Source organism: Polyergus mexicanus, unplaced genomic scaffold (genome assembly GCF_030449975.1).
Source record: "Polyergus mexicanus isolate NDT 795.1 unplaced genomic scaffold, iyPolMexi1.0 SCAF_5, whole genome shotgun sequence".
NCBI classification, from domain to species: domain Eukaryota; kingdom Metazoa; phylum Arthropoda; class Insecta; order Hymenoptera; family Formicidae; genus Polyergus; species Polyergus mexicanus.
The window spans coordinates 6427997-6447616 of record NW_027223325.1 but is presented as its reverse complement, the minus strand read 5'-3'; the positions used below and the strand labels follow the sequence as shown (position 1 = coordinate 6447616).

The 19620-nt window shown below is 35.4% G+C and overlaps 1 protein-coding gene across 1 annotated transcript in view; it reads right to left on the bottom strand.

The window, feature by feature from the left end:
* The window catches only part of LOC138933117 (uncharacterized), a 37713-nt gene extending 23522 nt beyond the window's left edge, over window positions 1-14191 (bottom strand). The window contains exon 1 of the mRNA XM_070295617.1: window positions 13869-14191. Coding sequence (XP_070151718.1) covers window positions 13869-14165 — 297 coding nt within the window. The 5' untranslated portion in view covers window positions 14166-14191. The remainder of the gene's footprint in view (window positions 1-13868) is intronic.
* Between the last annotated feature and the right edge of the window lie 5429 nt (window positions 14192-19620).

Genomic DNA, 19620 nt, shown 5'->3' with positions numbered 1-19620 from the left:
CTCTGAATATGAATCTGTACTTTATTTTACCGTATCACGTCACATTTTTTTTCATCGTAAAAAATAGTCGAAAATTTGCTCAAAATGTGTATTATATGAATAAGGATAAGTAATAACTTAAAAAAGTTATGTAAAGTATTCTTTTTTTTTAAATAATCAAATAAATAAAATATATTTTCATATCTGATAACGATTTAACTATAATGATTTACTATAGTAACCGTAAGCGGAGCGAGCAAGCACGCACGCGAGTCTTACGATAGAACGAGTGCGCGCTACGTGTGCCTGGTTCCGAGATCTAACTTTTTAGGTGTTTTATTAACGTGAGTTCCTTTGCCTTTCACGATTCGGAGCTTTATTAACGTGCAAATTGTATATTCTTTTATTTTTTAAGAATAAGCCTAAGTGTTGCTTGTTTTATTACGACACGTCATTACTTCCATGTAAGATATACGTACTATACAATAGGAAAGTATATCTTCCATGTAAGATATACGTACTATAAAATAAGAAATATAATAATAATTAATAATATAATTATAAAATGCAAGTTATCAGAAAAATATTAATTCTCTAAAAAGCTATTTCCCGAATGTTAGTCCCCTAAAAAGTTAGATCCCGGAATCAGGCACACGTCGCGCGCACTCGTTTTATCATAACACTCGCGTGCGCGCTTGCTTGCCCCGCTTAAGAGGATGCCGGATTACCGACAGAATGCGAATATTAGTAGGATTGCAAAATCTTTTTGTTGATTATAGATATCAACAAATCCTTTTCCACAATTAAGGTACACATAATAACGGAGTGCGGAGTTTAATATTTCATATAAAAAGTTAAAAAAAATGAGAAAATTACAATTTTGTTATCGGCTTCTGCCGTCAACATTTACTTAATATAACAAATTTGCAATCTGTACGTGCCTAATCAGTGAACTCCGCACTCGGCATTTCATCAAAGAGTATAAGTGAACTTAGAGAAGTGAATTTAGAAGCTTTATAAAAAAGATTTTACGATGCAACACTTTCGTGCATATGTGTGTGTGCGAGATCGAGGCTCAAGAGTAAAATAGAGCAGTAGATTAATTGCGTGATGTCGCGATAGAGGAGCTGCAATCTTACATGACAAGGACAGACATAATCGTACTACCTTTGTCTCTTTCATGCGTGGAGAGTAATATATATGTACGCACTAACATTATTGCAGTATCTTTTTTCTCTCGATCATATGCTCTGTCTCTTTCTATTCTCTCTCTAATCGCTCGCTCGCTCGCTATGTACTACGTATCGCTTAGCTTCATGCTCCTCGCATATTTACTTACGCGTTCACTCGCGCTTCTCTCTCTCTCTCTCTCTCTCTCTCTTTCTTTCTGATCGTTCATTATTGTATTCTTTTATTTCCATTATTATATTCTTTTATTTGCTCAACTTTTATTCTTTCTATTCTCGTCTCCCTACATAAAAATAAATAAATTTATTTATTTATGTTTATTTGATACATCATAAATAAGATACACAAGTTATTTTCTTTTTCTATTTAACTATAGTTAAATACAACACATGTACTGTAACCATATATTTCTTTTAAAATTATTTAATTAATAATTATTTATTCGGCGGGCGGTTCTCCGATGCCCACGGTACACCTTCGACGCGTATTTCGAATATCGATCTCGCGATCCACAAAATTCCCGGAATCGCAAAATAAACCAAGTTGGGCGCCAGGTACGGCAAGCCGCACCATTCACGAAAAACGCAACACCAAAAAATAATCGCGCGACCGATAATTAACGCGACGGCAAAATTCCGCGGCTATTCAGTATACCCGAAATGGTAGAGGGGGGTGGGGGGGTCGGGGGAGACGGGAGAAATTTTGAGAGTCGAGAACACGGGAGCCAAAATGAGAGCCACCATTCGGTCGGTTAAAACAAAGATAACAATAATATATTTAAAACGAAAGAAACAAGAGTATAGAGCCGTTCGTATGAATAATAGCCTTAGATGACAGTAATTATCTTACGCGAATAGATCTTAGGCGAATAAGATATATTATTTCCGCGGAGACCGGCACGACCGTGCGCAACAGTATCAAATTACCGGGCGTCTTACGCGCTTTAACTCGACATTTCGGCCGCGAGGATTTCCGCCGTACGAGACTTAATTAGGCCGCGACAACTAAAGAAGTCTCTCGAATACGCCGGTAACTACGCACGCTCGTGAATCCGCTTCGATATAATAGAAAATACTAGATTGCACGACTCAAATCGGTCCGTTGGTCCGACTCGCGGTAAGCCGATATACGTCTCGATAACAATGACGGTGACCTTTGCGTTGAAATGCCTAATCTCTAGCTCGAATGACTCGCGGAAACTAATAGCGGGCTCAAAGACACCCGATAGATTTATGGTACGAATTTTTAGGATTTCGCTTCCTCCTGACTCTAATTTCTTACAATACTCACAAAACACGCGCTAACAATACACAGGAACAATACGGAAACTATCGATAACGACTGTGGTGTACGAGTCGCGCGGCGCAATACTTTGCGCGAGTCGGAATATCGATTTTGCGTGAACGCAAAAATCCCGATAATTCACAACATTTTATACAGACAAACGCGAAAATAACACTAATGACTGTCGGCGGCGGCGAAGTGAATAGAGAGAGCCTATTTTACCTAATTCGGATGAGCGACATATGCCCGTCGGCCGTGCGACTTAATCTACCAAAAATATTCACCAAGTTAATCCACCAAAACGCGTGGCTCGACAACTATTAAGGGCGCGACTCATCCGAATTAAATACCAATTATTCGGCAACAAAATCGGTCGACGACGCTCGTCCCACCGGCAGGAATATCTCGGCTTTTCCTTAGCGCTCTCGTTCTCGCTCGTACGCTCTGGGCGACCTGCGTCCTTCCTAAAGGCTCGCCGAACAGTGCCGAGCGAGAGTCCTGCAGGAGACACGTCGGCGCGATAAATCACTATCGCGCCACTTGTGGCGCTTTCGCGTTACGCAGGGCCGTCCTGCGATCCTCGCGATCCTTGTTGTCATCACGGCCGTGTTGGTGGGTTCATCGCCCCGGAGTTTCCCAGATTTTCTTGTTCGGCTTAAAGGTGCGGGCTTACGGCTGCGCCCGATCGGCTCTCTTCCCTATTTGATGGAATAGGTTCCGGATTGAGAGTCCGCTCGTCGCCCCGTCCTTGGGACTCCCCCGCTTCGTGCGGCTGGAGTGGCCTCCCCTTTGGCCGGATTATTCCGGCCCTCCGCTCTCCTTCCCTGCCGTAAGAAATATACATTACCGGCAGCGATTTACTAGCCACCAAAAGTGTCTTTTAATAGTTAACAAATACGACCTGACGTCTCCTGTGTCCTTGGTGTCCTGGACTCCCGCTCTTCTCTCCTCCTCTCCTTCCGCCGGATGGGATCCCGCCGCTCGACCTCGTGCCGACAACCAATTCGCGGGCTCATCTCGAGCTTACATTTTCGATTTGTCTAACCGAAAGTCAGATCCCGCTGATCTGACCATCGGGCCGCTCTCTCCATGAATTAGGAAGATGCAGGCCCCCGAAAAACCGCCCCCGATCGGGCCATCCGGCCCTTGTGACGGACGTCCCAAAAACGTCACGTCACAGTACATACAAAAATATACATAATTAAATACTTTTTCTATTTATGACATACACAATATCTCATTTATGTTATATAAAATAAAGACGAATAAATTAATGTATTATTATGTAGGAAGACGAGAATAGAAAGAATAAAAGTCGAAGAAATAAAAGAATATAATAATGGGGATGAGAGAGAAAGAATACAATAAAGAACGAGGAGCAAGCGAGATGACAAACATCAAAGAGTTCCGAAGTCTCGGTCGCGAGGCTCTCTTTATCTATAATATCTCGGGTTACATATCGTTCGTAAAATTTCTGTTTTTTGTATTTTATCGATATCAAAATAATTCTAATAGATTAATGAGATTCTTGCGATTAAAATAATACTAAGCATGACATAAATCGGATAATTTTTAATCAATTATGTTATTAAAATTATGATTACTTATTTCATTTAAAATTATCCGATTTGTCATATTTGGTGTTATTTTAATCGCAAGAATCTCATTAATCCATTATAATTATTTTTATACTAATAAAATACAATACGAAAAAGTTTCAGTTTTTATTTTATAAGATGTTTATATATAATAGATAAGGAAAGATCCCTGCGCGATGTTGGAGAGTCGACAAAAGCGAAAGCGAGAAAGAATGAAGGAGCAAGAGAGACGACAAATATCGAAGAGTTCCGAAGTCTCGCTCGTGAGGCTCCCTTTATCTATAATCTTTCACGTTAGATTAATATATATAAATTATTATAAAATTTATATATATATATATACACAGGGTGTCCGGCGTCAATCGCTTCACTCGTGTACAGGTAGAGCAGATGAAATCAAGAAGAAAAGTCCTTTACCTTTTTTTTCTATAACACTGAATAAAAGAGTTATTATTGAGTAAAGTCTGGCCAATCAGCGCCGACCTTTAGCCGGGCGCACGTCAGTGAGCCGCGCGCTGTGAAGAGTGCAGCGGCGCACACTATCAGGCGCGCGGTTCACCGACGTGCGCCTGGCTAAAGATCGGCGCTGATTGGCCAGACTTTACTCAATAATAACTCTTTTATTAAGTGTTATATAAAAAATTGGTACAGGACTTTTCTTCTCGGTTTCACCTGCTCTGTCTGCACATGACCGGTGATGCGGTTGACGCCGGACACCCTGTATATACAGGGTGATTCAAAACAACCTTCTGTCCTTGCAATGTCATATACTTGACACTATTCTAAGACGATTTTTCCTTTGCGAAAATTTTTTCCGAGGCTTAGTTTTTAAATTATAAGCCAAAATAGTTAACGAATTACGGGCCGCGTACGCGAGGCAGGCAGGAGCGGCGCAACTCACCGTCCCATGCTGGTGATTACGTGAGGCGCTCGCTGCGATCAACTATTTGCTACATGCGATGAAGTATATGTGTGAGAGAGAACGTATACGCGTATACACTCACATAAATATTCTCTCTCTCTCTCTCTCTCTCACTCACTCACTCACTTACTCACTGACTCTTACCTTGTATGTAGAGATTCGTTGCCCTCATACGACTCAATAAATAATATTTCCGTATGATACAACGAGTAACTAGCAAACTTTTTTTCACTCACAAATTGTACCACTTATCGAACTTTTACGAATTAATCCACGCATCGATAAACTGAATTTATTAAAAAAAAGATGTTATTATACGTCATTATATTTTCATATTTTATAGTTTCATGTTTTCGAAACTATCGAATTTACAATGTCGGAGGCTTTAGCCGATCACAGGACACATGATAGCGTCCGCGTCGATCACGCGTAATGTGATACATTCAGTCGTTCGGCAGCCGGCAGCCGGCAACGCTAGTACCGACATGACTTGCTTGTTGTCGTCACGCAGTCTCCGCATCGAATAACGCGTTTCTTTCTTCGAGTTATTTTAATAATTAATCGGTAGTAATCAATAGATTGTGATTAGCCGTAGATTGTTATAATCGTTAACAAATTCAATTTATCGATAAAGTGCGTGGATTAATTCGTAAAAGTTCGATAAGTGATACAATTTGTGAGTGAAAAAAAGTTTGTTAGTTACTCGTTGTATGTAGAGGAAGTATTACACTTAGGAAGTATTACTTATTGAGTCGTATGAGGGCAACGAATTATTACATAAAAGGTAAGAATCAGTGAGAGAGAGAGAGAGAGAGAGAGAGTGCGTGTGTGCGATCAGCTGTTTGCTACACGCGATGGATGTAAAAAAGGAAGATAGAGAGAGAGAGAAAGAGAGTGCGTGTGTGCGATTAGCTGTTTGCTACATGCGATGGGTGTAAAAGAGAGAGAGAGAGAGAGAGAGAGAGAATGTGTATGTGTGTGTATACGCGTATACGTTCTCTTTCACACATACACTCCATCGCATGTAGCAAACAGTTGATCGCAGCGAGCGCCTCACATAATCACCAGCATCGGACGGTGAGTTGCGCCGCCCCTGCCTGCCTCGCGTACGCGGCCCGTAATTCGTTAACTATTTTGGCTTATAATTTAAAAACTAAGCCTCGGAAAAAATTTTGGCAAAGGAAAAATCGTCTTAGAATAGTGTCAAGTATATGACATTGTAAGGACAGAAGGTTGTTTTGAATCACCCTGTATATGTCATGTTACTATAGACAATCAAATATCTGTATTTCGCATTTCATATATCCGAAAATAATTTAAATGCATTAATTACATTATTGTGATTAAAATGACACGTCGTCAAATATTAATAAATAATGTTTTTATGTATCAAATTAATTTTAATCAATATGAAAATAACTTTTTATTCGGTTACAGAATATTCGTTTATAAAGATGCGCATTTGTTTTTATTATTACGCGATATTTGTAGCATGCATGTATCTAAGTATGTATGTACGTATCGGGGAATAAGTCGACTGTACTATTCACACGCAAACAGCCAGGCACATGCGATAATATCAGTGCGCGGCAGTACTCAGTCTCAGTCGCGCGTGTTGAGTACATACGCGTAACGAGAGATAACCGCAAAAGTGTGCTCAACCGTTATAACGCGTTTTATAACGCGTCGAATTTAAAAAACGAGTGTTGTGTTTGTGTAGTTATATTATGTTCATCTAATGGGACGAAAATGTAATGAGAAACGCTTGCCTCGCTTTGCCCGCAACTTTCTTTAAAAAGAATAAGGGTCAAAAGGTTAGTATATTTATATACCAAAATTCTAGAAGGAATTGTTTTAATGTATACTATATACTAATATGTCGCTAGATATAATTGAATTTTTTTTCCGTGCAGTTTACACAAAAATATAAATATGATAATGTAATATTATATAAAAATGTAATATTTCAAGTTTCTTTTTTTATTTTTTTATTATATTTTTAAAGCAATTCCTAAATAGAAAACAACATAAAGACATTTGTATAAAAAATTTGTAACATAAAATTAATCTTTAAATAGAATTTAGAATTACTACAATACATAAACATTCACATTATATGTATATGATGCACATAGTATTTAGTACTCATATAGTATTTTTGTTATAAAGAAATAGACAGACATGGGCAAAAGAAAGAAAGAGAGAGAGAGAGAGAGAGGGAGAGAGAGAGGGAGAGAGAGAGAGAGAGAGAGAGAGAGAGAGAGAGAGAGAGAGAGAGAGAGAGAGAGAGAGAGAGAGAGAGAGAGAGAGAGAATAGGAATGAGTAAGCGAGGGAATAGCTGTACAACGATATATCGATTAATAATTCACATCAGTCACTAAACATTAGTGAGCATAAAGTATTGCTACGGAGAAAGATCCAACTATTTCCTTTTTTTTTTTCTTACTTTTGGCACTTGTATAGACACTTGCTCACTTACACTCATATCCTCTTTCTCTTTGCCTATTCTTCTCTGTCCATCTTTTTCTGATCCGAGCATACTATATGTGTGTTATATATTATCTATATGCGATCTATTCGTGAACTGGTTGTAAATATTTCATACCAGATGCGGTATGCACGTGCGCTCTAAATATTACCGAAATATTTGATCCCAGAAGCGATCTTTTCGTGAACTGGTTGTAAATATTTCATACTAGATGCGGTTTGCATTTGCGCTCTAAATATTGCCGAAATATTTGATCCCAGAAGCGATCTTTTCGTGAACTGGTTGTAAATATTTCATACCAGATGCGATTTGCATGTGCGCTCTAAATATTGCCGAAATATTTGATCCCAGAAGCGATCTTTTCGTGAACTGGTTGTAAATATTTCATACCAGATGCGGTTTGCATGTGCGCTCTAAATATTGCCAAAATATTTGATCCTAGAAGCGATCTTTTCGTGAACTGGTTGCAAATATTTCATACCAGATGCGATTTGCATGTGCGCTCTAAATATTGCCGAAATATTTGATCCCAGAAGCGATCTTTTCGTCAACTGGTTGTAAATATTTCATACTAGATGCGGTTTGCATGTGCGCTCTAAATATTGCCGAAATATTTGATCCTAGAAGCGATCTTTTCGTGAACTGGTTGTAAATATTTCATACCAGATGCGATTTGCATGTGCGCTCTAAATATTGCCGAAATATTTGATCCCAGAAGCGATCTTTTCGTCAACTGGTTGTAAATATTTCATACTAGATGCGGTTTGCATGTGCGCTCTAAATATTGCCGAAATATTTGATCCCAGAAGCGATCTTTTCGTGAACTGGTTGTAAATATTTCATACCAGATGCGGTATGCACGTGCGCTCTAAATATTGCCGAAATATTTGATCCCAGAAGCGATCTTTTCGTGAACTGATTGTAAATATTTCATACTAGATGCGGTTTGCATTTGCGCTCTAAATATTGCCGAAATATTTGATCCCAGAAGCGATCTTTTCGTGAACTGGTTGTAAATATTTCATACCAGATGCGATTTGCATGTGCGCTCTAAATATTGCCGAAATATTTGATCCCAGAAGCGATCTTTTCGTGAACTGGTTGTAAATATTTCATACCAGATGCGGTTTGCATGTGCGCTCTAAATATTGCCAAAATATTTGATCCTAGAAGCGATCTTTTCGTGAACTGGTTGCAAATATTTCATACCAGATGCGATTTGCATGTGCGCTCTAAATATTGCCGAAATATTTGATCCCAGAAGCGATCTTTTCGTCAACTGGTTGTAAATATTTCATACTAGATGCGGTTTGCATGTGCGCTCTAAATATTGCCGAAATATTTGATCCCAGAAGCGATCTTTTCGTGAACTGGTTGTAAATATTTCATACCAGATGCGGTTTTGCATAATATATTTTGCATTATTATTTGCTTTCCATTATATCTATTCAGCAAACAAGTCATAAATTGTGACTTGTAGAAAATTATACACAAATATTGCTAATATCCTTTATATATATATATATATATATATATATAATAAATATCGTTGGAAAGGAACGCCTAAATGCAAATTTAAATCGGAGAGACGAAATATGTCAGATTAAGATATAAAAAAAACTCAAAAAGTACTTAATAAAAAATATTTTATTATAGTGTTTTGAAAAGCTCTCGAGATAAACTACAAGAATATGCAATAAAAAGTAGGGGTTTCCATTAAAAAGATTCAAGGTGACTTTGTCCTGACCTTGGTGACGCTACCCAATGTCAAACTTATAGTATCTAATAAATAGATCTTTTGAAACCCTACAACTTTTATTTGAAACATTTTTTTCTAAAATGCTTAGTTTTTCAGATATTTCACCGTCCCGGTACTTTTTATACATATATATATATATATATATATATATATATATATGCACATCATGACAAAATCAAAAGAGACAATATGAGCAATATTATATTATTGTGTTCAAAATATGTATGCGACACAGATATCTGTGCTCTATGACGGACTTCAGCAGCTAATGGTCTTTACTTCTCTTGTTATGAGCTTCTAATATAAAATTTCCAGAGGTTTCGAGTTTCTTCAGAAGCGCATAATTGAGGAAATAAAAAGCATTGTAGCTATAATCTCACATACAATTATTGACGACATTTTCAAGCGCTTCAAAATTATACTTGTGAGAATGAAGAAAAGCAGTTTTAAAATAATCATTTGGAAAATTCAACTCTTCAATAATAATAAATTAGTTTCTTTTTTTTTTAATAATTCAAGTTTCTCGCAAACATACTTTTTCGGATCACTCTGTACATCTATAGAGAAATTCCTATAAAAATAATATTGCCAATAATTGCTATAAAATTATTTATGTACACAATGTATACATAAATACACACAGACACACACGCACACACATATGCACACATAAATAATTGTAAAATAATTTCTCTCTCAGAAAAATAAGAATAGTTCTTTGTTTAGTTTTATATATAATTAAAAATTAATTATATATACATTTTTTATAGTAGTTAGTGCCAGAGGCGGTTTATTCGTGAGCTGGCTGCTTTCAAAAAAATTTATACCAGATTCGGTTTGCATGAGCGTTCTGGTTAAAAATATATCCCAGAGGCGATTTACGTGTGCTGGTTATTGTAAAAAATATTCCAGAAGCGATTTACGTGTGCTGGTTATTATAAAAAATATTCCAGAGGCGATTTACGTGTGCTGGTTATTGTAAAAAATATTCTAGAGGCGATTTACGTGTGCTGGTTATTGTAAAAAGTATTCCAGAGGCAATTTACGTGTGCTGGTTATTGTAAAAAGTATTCCAGAGGCGATTTACGTGTGCTGGTTGCTTTACAATATTTTGAACCGGTTGCGATTTAATAGTTATGTAAGATTAGCAATATAATCGTTATTATATATTATAATACATATATATGTATTGTGCCATTGTATGTATGTATGTATGTATGTATGTATGTATGTATACCCAGACAGCACAAAACATCCTCAGGATCATCCTGAATATGTCCAGGACGATTCAGGACATTTGTAGGATGTTTTAAGATATTATTATAAATATATTTATAAAAATTTAATATGCATACATAATTATTTTTAGTTGTGTTGGCTATTTAATATAATTTAGAAATCTTAAGTATTATAATAAGTATTAATGTCCTATAAATGTCCAGTGGATAACCCCTGGATGTCCGTAGGATATATCTGCCCTGTCTATTATATTGGATGTCTTTTGGATTTTCAGAGGATATATACATGTGCAATTAATTGTTAATATTAATTTCGTTTAATATTAATAATTGAATTTGATGCGCACATTTTCATGTATCCAAAATTGTTATTTATTTAATATTTCATGAGAAATGTTACTGTTCGCAACATTCCAAAAACTTTACAAACAATAGTATGCAACCGCTAGTTCGTTTGTTTACCGCTATGCGACATGCGAACTCGTATTTGAGATTTGGTCATGAGAATTATATAAAGCGTGTAAAGAGCAACTGATAGGAAATTACAAATGTAACTATTTTCTATCAGTTCAATTTCTGATGCAATCCCAACATAGGGAATTCAGATATTCCTAATTCAGCCAAACCTAAAATATTCATGTACAGCACGAAAACCTCAAATATTAAAGAACGGTGAACTATTTTTAATAGATTTTTAATATTGGCAGTAAATAACAAAACATAATTTTAATTTATATTTAAATTTTAAAATTTGCTCCTTGAAACATACGAAAAATATCCCTAACATATCCTATATAAATCCTTAGGATGTTCCACAGGATCTCCCTGGATTCTCCAGAGGTTAATATACGGCTATCATTTACTCTTCCTCAGGACATCTAGAGGAGATCTGAGGATTACAATGGGATATCCTGAGGATATCCTACATATATGTCCTGGATGCCCTTTGGACGTCCTAAGGACATCCTTGTGCTGTCTGGGTATATATACACATAAAAGGCACACATATATAACAATACATGCACACACACACACACACACACACACACACACACACATGGCCAAATATTATTCCTCTTGGAAAGATATATGGAAAGGCACACACACACACACACGCGCGCGCGCGCGCGCACGCACGCACGCACACGCACACACACACACACACACACACACACACATATACATATATAAGTCCATATAAGTAATGTGTGCAATTGTGTTCAAATATACAATAAAGGCAGAGACGTGTCTATGTTATACTGTTATCTATACGCTTAGATACGCTTAAATATGCATGCGAGGCAATAGAGCAGTAGAAATACACGATGTTGTCCGATTTCATCATATTGAACACAATTCTCTTTCAAATATGCATAAAACATGCAGAAATATTATCGGTAACAGCGGAACTAAAATTATTGATATTATCGATAATTTCGGTCGGTATTATCGATAATTTTAGTTACGCTTAGATGAGGGCGCTAACCCGTCGGAGTTCAGCCGTTGCTCCGGCATCCTCTTAAGGGTACTATATTAAATCGTTATAGTTAAATCGTTATCAGATACAAAAACATATTTTATTTATTTGATTATTTAAAAGAAAAGAATACTTTACATAACTTTTTTAAGTTATTACTTACCCTTATTCATATTATATATTCATTTTGAGCAAATTTTCGACTAATTTTTACGATGAAAAAAAATGTGACGTGATACGGTAAAATAAAGTACAGATTCGTATTTAGAGACCCGAAATCTATGAGAAATATCTATTGAACCAGAAGGTTCAAGGTTAAAAAATATTTTTTTTGTGATCCTGTATAATCTATCCGAAAAGATAGGTTTATGATACCAATCAAATATAAGATATCTATCTTGGTTGATAATTACATCTACAAAATCCAAGGTCTTATTTAAACCTACTTCCATCGTAAATTATAATCTAGGATAGAAAGAATTAAAAATTTCCAACACTAACTTGAAAAAAGCAGAAGGAACTAATAACGCTATGTCATCCATATATCTGATATAGAAAGGCAAAACCATGGAAAGTTTTTTAAGAGTCTCATATTGCAAATATTGCAGCACGACTTCGGCAATTATCGGAGACAAGGGTCAGCCCATGAGCGTTTGTTTATAAATAATACCATTAAAGGTAAAATACGTGGAATTTAAAACCAATTTCAGAGGCAGTATAAGATTATCCAATAGGATTTTTGTATTGGAAGAAATATTTAACGATAAAAACACATATATGATCGTTAAACGCAATCCCATTAATAATATTATATCAAAATTATATTCCTTGTTGACGAGAGTTGTAGAGAGACCGAGAATTTATTACATTACATTGTCGACACATAAATGTTTACGTTCTGCTGCATTCTTATTACCCAGAGAGGAGACAAAGAGAGACAGAGAGTCTATAGGTTACCTAAAATATACAAACAAAATCATCTTCTCAGAATCATTGTTTATTCTACTAACAGTCTACTTTATTCACTTGCTGCTTTTTTAAATAAGACAACAAAAAAGCATTTCTCAGCCGCATAGTCATGTTCTCAGCTTCCATCTCATTGATAAATGATCTAAAGTAACGTTAAAAGAGCATTTCGAATTTATCTCTCTCGATGTAGTATCACTTTTGAAAAATGTTGCACTTGATCTAGTTGTAGATATTATTAAAGAAAGATGGAATATATGATATATATATACTCTCTCTCTCTCTCTCTCTCTCTGTCTCCTCTCTGGGTAATCAGAATACAGCAGAACGTAAACATTTATATGTCGACAATGCAATGTAATAAATTCTCGGTCTCTCTACGACTCTCGTCAACAAGGAATATAATTCTGATATAATATTATTAATGGGATTGCGTTTAACGATCATATATGTGTTTTTATTGTTAAATATTTCTTCCATTTTATTAACATAAGCCGATTTATCTAATGCAACCGTGATGTTGCCTTTGTCCGTGCGTGTAAAAAAAACGTTATTGTCTCTAATAAAATTTTTTGTTCTGGTCAATGCTTATCAAATATCTCTATATTGTAAAATATCTCTATATTATCCTATGAGTAATTATGATGTAGAAAATCTTGAATAATAGATAGCTATCTTGAATAATAGATAGCTTGAATAATAGATAGAATTATTTCTGATATTTAATGAAACTTCAGGTTTTGCTTTCTTTGGATTTTCCATAAATTATTTTCTATGTGTTTAATGAATTCTGTGATGATTTTATCTTTTATAATTCATAGCTAGTTTAAATATCTAGTAATATTTTCTAAGAATAAATAATATGTGTGAATGATGAATAGATAACACACACACACGCGCATACGCATGCACACGCATACACACACACGTGCACACATACACATGTATGTATATGTATATACATTTACCTGCAGTTGTTGTCTTTTAATTCTACACAAAATTGAATTGAGAATAGCTTCGGTTAAAGCTGCTATGTGAGACATGTTCTTCATTAATATACCGATATCATTTCGACATTTGTATGTCTTTATTATCATTGGTATCCATACTGTCATTAATATGAAAATAGCGAGATAGTAATAAAGATTGCGAAGAAGGACTTCATTTTTTTCGATATCCGGACGTGCCGGCCATGTGTTTGTAAAGGTTCCGAATATTCGGAGAATACAAAATATTCGTTCAAACTTTAGATAGATGATTGCCATATTAAGACATTAATGCTTATTACATAAAAAATCCTGGCTAACTGTAAAGCGTGATATTGCACATCAGAAAAATACTGCAAGAAGAAAAGCGGAAGTTTAAAGCGGAATAGTACAATCAATAATGCATTAATCGTTTATAGACAAGTATCTGATCTTTTGTGATGATGATACCTATGCCACGATCGGAAATAAAGTTGAAATACGTGCAATATGTAGTGCATACAAATACTTGAACAATTGCAATAGATATCTATAGTGCTGCAATTTTTTTTTATTACTCTGTAATTTTATGGTAGCATATACAATAAAGGGAGAGTAAGATAATTGTAGTTCTTTATATATCATCATTTTTTGTTCAATGTTCAGTGATACTCAATACGAACCAAGTTATAGGTTTGCTTTTCACTGACATCCAGGATTCAGTAATTACTATAAATTGTGCCAATCAGCCATAAATAATATTAAATACACAAAATGATTCGAAAAATGTATAAAACAACTGGAAATAACATAACTTTTTATACAAAAATTAATAAAAAATATAAAATAAAAGATTTTCTGTACAATACTTTGTTTTCAAGCAATTTATTTTTAGATCAATATTACATCCAAATCTGGAGAGATGGAAAAGTATAACAAGTATTCTGAAAACAAATTCTTTATTGCGTTTCAGGTTGAACAAATTGTCACGTCTGAAAAACAGATCATTGATTAAAAGAATCGATGTTACGCGCTGTTTAATCTCTATTATCTGAGATAAAACTTTTTGCGATCTTTCAAAGCGAGGAGTAAAATTAAATAAATTATTATATTAAATAAAAAATATAAATATAAATAAATAAATAGAATTAAATAAATTATTATATTAAATATCATTATTTGTTAGAAGTTAAAGGAAAAGGGAAAAAATACATACATTGTTATTGATATATCGAATATATAATGTGAATTTTCCAACTATTAATAGAATTTAAAATACGGGAGAATTGTATATTATATAGATTTATGTCTCGTGAGAGATTATGTCTCTGTCGTTAGAGTGTAATCATTATTGCGTAAATGTTATAAAAATTTAAAGATTTTATTAGAATGATCGCTGAAGACTCTAACATTAAAATTTTAGGTTCTGATTCGTTTTATTACAACAATTAATAAAATAAATAAAAATTAAAATTTGTAAATGAGCAGAAGTCTGTATATATACAAGGTGTCCTAGACCACTCATACACCCCTTTTCTTTCAAAAACTAAGCATTTTACAGAAAAACGTTTTGAACAAAAATTGTATGGTTTTGAGAGAAACATAAGATGGTGTCATTGGTTTGACCTTGGATGGCATCGTTAGGTCAAGTCAAGGACACCTTTAATATCTTAAATGGAACCTCCTACTTTTTATTGCACATTCTTATAGCTTACCTCGAGAGCTTTCCAAAACACTATAATAAAGTATTTTTTCATTAAGTACTTTTTGAGTTATTTTATATTTTTATCTGACATATTTTGATATAAAAAATAAAATATTTCGTAAAATAGTCAGTTTTCGATAATCTTACCGTAATACTTTTATGTACAGAATAATTAAATCAAATAGTGCAAAAAAAAAAACAAATAATTATTTAAAGAAATACATTGTAAATAATTTTCTTAAAAATAATTATTTTTTTATACTAATCGATTTGTCTCATTATTCTGTACATAGAAGTATTACGGTAAGATTATCAAAAACTAAATATTTTACGAGATATTTAATTTTTTATATCAAAATATGTCAGATTAAAATATAAAATAACTCAAAAAGTACTTAATAAAAAAATACTTTATTATAGTGTTTTGGAAAGCTCTCGATGTCAGCTACAAGAATACTAAATAAAAAATGAGGGTTTCCATTTAAGATTTTAAAGTTGACCTTCACATGACCTACAAATGATTTTCCAAGGTCAAATCATTGTCACCATCTTATGGCCCTCTTGAAGCCACACAACTTTTGTTTGAAACATTTTTCTCTTCCGGGCTTGGTTTTTGAGATATTCAACTGGATGGATTAAAATGGGCCACCCAGTATATTGATGGATATTAGGTGTATATACATATTAAGGAATATTTAGGTGTGTGTGTGTGAGAGTTATGTATATGATATACAGGATGTTTAAAAAAAAGTAACGTATTTTGAGAGCAGTATTGATCCAAACAAAAAAAAAAGTCTAATAAGCATGGGTCCTAAGACAAATATTTAGGGTGGTATTTGTTGTGCTTCGTGTGATAAGATATCGTGCATAAAGATATTTAGGATCATTTGCTAAATTAGAACTAGGGAGTTCGGGTTTTGCCAAAGAGGTTTCGCCGACTAAAGTAGCTTTATTAGAATTGAATATGTTTTGTTTTAAATATTAACTTTAAATCTTCATTCCTTTCTCATTCTTCCAATTGTTTCATTTCGTGATATCGTGATATCGAGTGACTCAGCATACGCATGTCTGGTATCGCGTTCTTCATCACGAGATTAGCTATTAAAATTATCGTGACGCTATTCAATGATTTCAATTGTCCACCTCGTAGCTGCTTTTTTAAATATCTTAATTATAATTACGCGATATATGGTACATTAACATAATTTAAATACATTATATACATTAACATAATTTAAATTTTATTTAATTTTTCGACTGTATAATTTAGTAATTATAACTGCCTGCCTCGTTAGCGGTGAATGGTTTTATTATCTCCCTTTCGATTAATTTGGAGGGATTGCTTAGCATTATGACCATATGTATATGGTCGTGTCGCTCGTTTCGAACGGCAAGCTCCAGATGCAAGCTAAGGAAGTTCAAAGTCGAACTTCTTTGCGTGCACTTCCGCTTGTCTCGCAGTTAGCACTTCGCATGTCTCGCTGTCAGCACTTTGCTCTTCTTTCTTAGCTTCGAGTTATGAAGGCGTATATTAATATTAGTAAAGTTACATAAAGTTACATATATTACCTACAGTTTAAGACATTATGATAATAAAATTCGGCAAGCTGACATTATAGTAAATTATTTTAACGAATTTAACTTGTATCAACATAATATTATACCTAATGCGCAGTAACATATTAGATCTTTTGTTCTCTACTTTAAAATGTATCTCAGTGTTTTCAGCAAGCGAACCTTTTCTATCTTGTGATCATTATCATTCGGCGCTAATTTTTTCTCTGCCGCTTCCAAATACATTGCCATTGCGATCCTCAAAAACGATCAAATTCAATTTTAAGCATGCTTATTTTGCTACTATAAATAATTATTTGGGCAATATCAAATGGGACAATGAACTAAAGAATTTAAACATTGATGAAGTCGTTAATTTTGTATATTAGTTGTTAATTTTGTATATGAATCATATTATTGACTCTTGCGTTCTGATCTTTGTTTGATTCTTCTTATCCTGCCTGGTTTTCGGAAGAATTTATTTCTGTTATAAAAGCCAAATAGAAAGCGCACTTTTACTATAAGCGTACTTTTACTATAAACTCTTACTCCTACTATCTAATATTTGCAAACTTGCGATCTACATGTAAGGCTCTTCATTCGAAGTGCTGGAATGATTATGTAATCAAAACAGAAAATGCGGTCAACGGCAATGTTAGAATATTTTGGAATTTTGTTAACTCTTAAAACTACGAAACCTCCTTCACATTTTTCACATAATCGTTTTAACGATGACGATATTATTGCCAATTATTTCGCGGACTTTTTCGGATCTGTATACGAGGCTAATAATTCTGATTTGAGAAAAGTTAAATACGGACACGATTTGAACATCATAAATATTGATGTACTTATCATCGAGATCTTTAACCACTTGAATCTGTTAAACCTAAGGTTTAGCCCTGGTATTGATAGTATCTCTCCTGTGTTCTTCAAATTGTGCAAGTACATCATGTTCAGAATTCTCTGGATTTTATAAATGCAATAAATTGTTGTGTATTAGTATTTTTCCCGACTCATGGAAACTTTGTACTGTCACTCCGATTTTTAAGAATGGAGATAGATCTTGGATATCGGACTACAGACCGATTAGCAGAATATATTACTCAAAATCTTCGAGAATATCATCGCCGATAAACTTTCTTTGTTATTCAAAAATATATTAGCGAATGAACAGCATAACTTTATTCTTGCAAACTTGCTTCTTTATCATGATTATTTAAATTCAGCCATTGAGAATGGTGTGGCGTTCCTGCGACTGTATTCAAAATCATTTTTGTTACTAACTTCACGAAATCCATTTGTAACCATTTTCACACATTTCATTTATTGATTTAACATTCTACATAACAACATATTAAACAATTTATGTAACATTCATTCATTCGTTTATTGGTAATCAATCTGTACACATCCTTCTCACAAATTAAATCTTTTATTAGTAAAAGATAAAGTCTAGTTAACTATATCGCTACCACAATGGTTCTCAAATTGACACCATCTACACCGACTTTAAAAAAGCTTTCGATAGTGTCGACGTAATATTAATTACGTTTGGTGTCGGAGGCTCTCTTTTAAAATGAATATCTAGCTTTACAGACATCAAATGGTTATATTTAAAAATTTTCTCTCTGGAAATATGAAAGTTCTATCCGAAGTACCTCAGGGTTCTCATGTTAAGCATTTACATTTCAATATCTTTATCAACGATATAAAAAATGTTTTTAAACATTCAAAATTTTTACTTTATGCGGATGAGTAGTATAGTTAGGCCGGTTCTAACTCTGGTCCTCTGAGGGGGGGGGGGGGGTGAGGGACGAAGGAAAACCGGCGCGGGGGTATGACGTCATGAGGAGGGGGGGGCGTCAAGAGGGGGCGTCACGGTGGGGGGTGGCGTCACCGTGGGGGGGTATGACGTCACAAGGGGTATAACGTCACGGGGGGAGGGGGTTACGACGTCTCGCGGGGGGGATCGCGGAGAGGGGCGAGGGGGACCGCGGCGAAACCGACGGGCGAGGGATCCGCGGAGAGGGGGAGGGGGATCGCGGCGGAACGGTAGGCGCGTGATCCGCGCAGAGGGGGGTGGGGGACTGCGGCGGAACGGTAGACGCGGGGTCCGCGGAGAGGGGGAGGGGGACCGCGGCGGAACGGTAGGCGCGGGGGCCGCGGCGAGGGGGAGAGGGACCGCGGCGGAACGGTAGGCGCGGGGACCGCGGCGAGGGGGAGAGGGACCGCGGCGGAACGGTAGGCGCAGGGACCGCGGCGGAACGGTTGACGCGGGGTCCGCGGGGAAGAGGGAACGCGAAGGTACGTTGCCGCGAGTAGGTGTGACAGAGATAGCGTCCGCAATGTGTAAAAGAGGGATAGCGTCCGCATGCACTTGAGAGAGAGATAGCGTCCGCGCATGCACTTGAGAGAGAGATAGCGTCCGCAAGTTAAATTTTGCAGACTGTGCATATCTATTACACAGTTTTTATTCATACATAAAGGATGGGA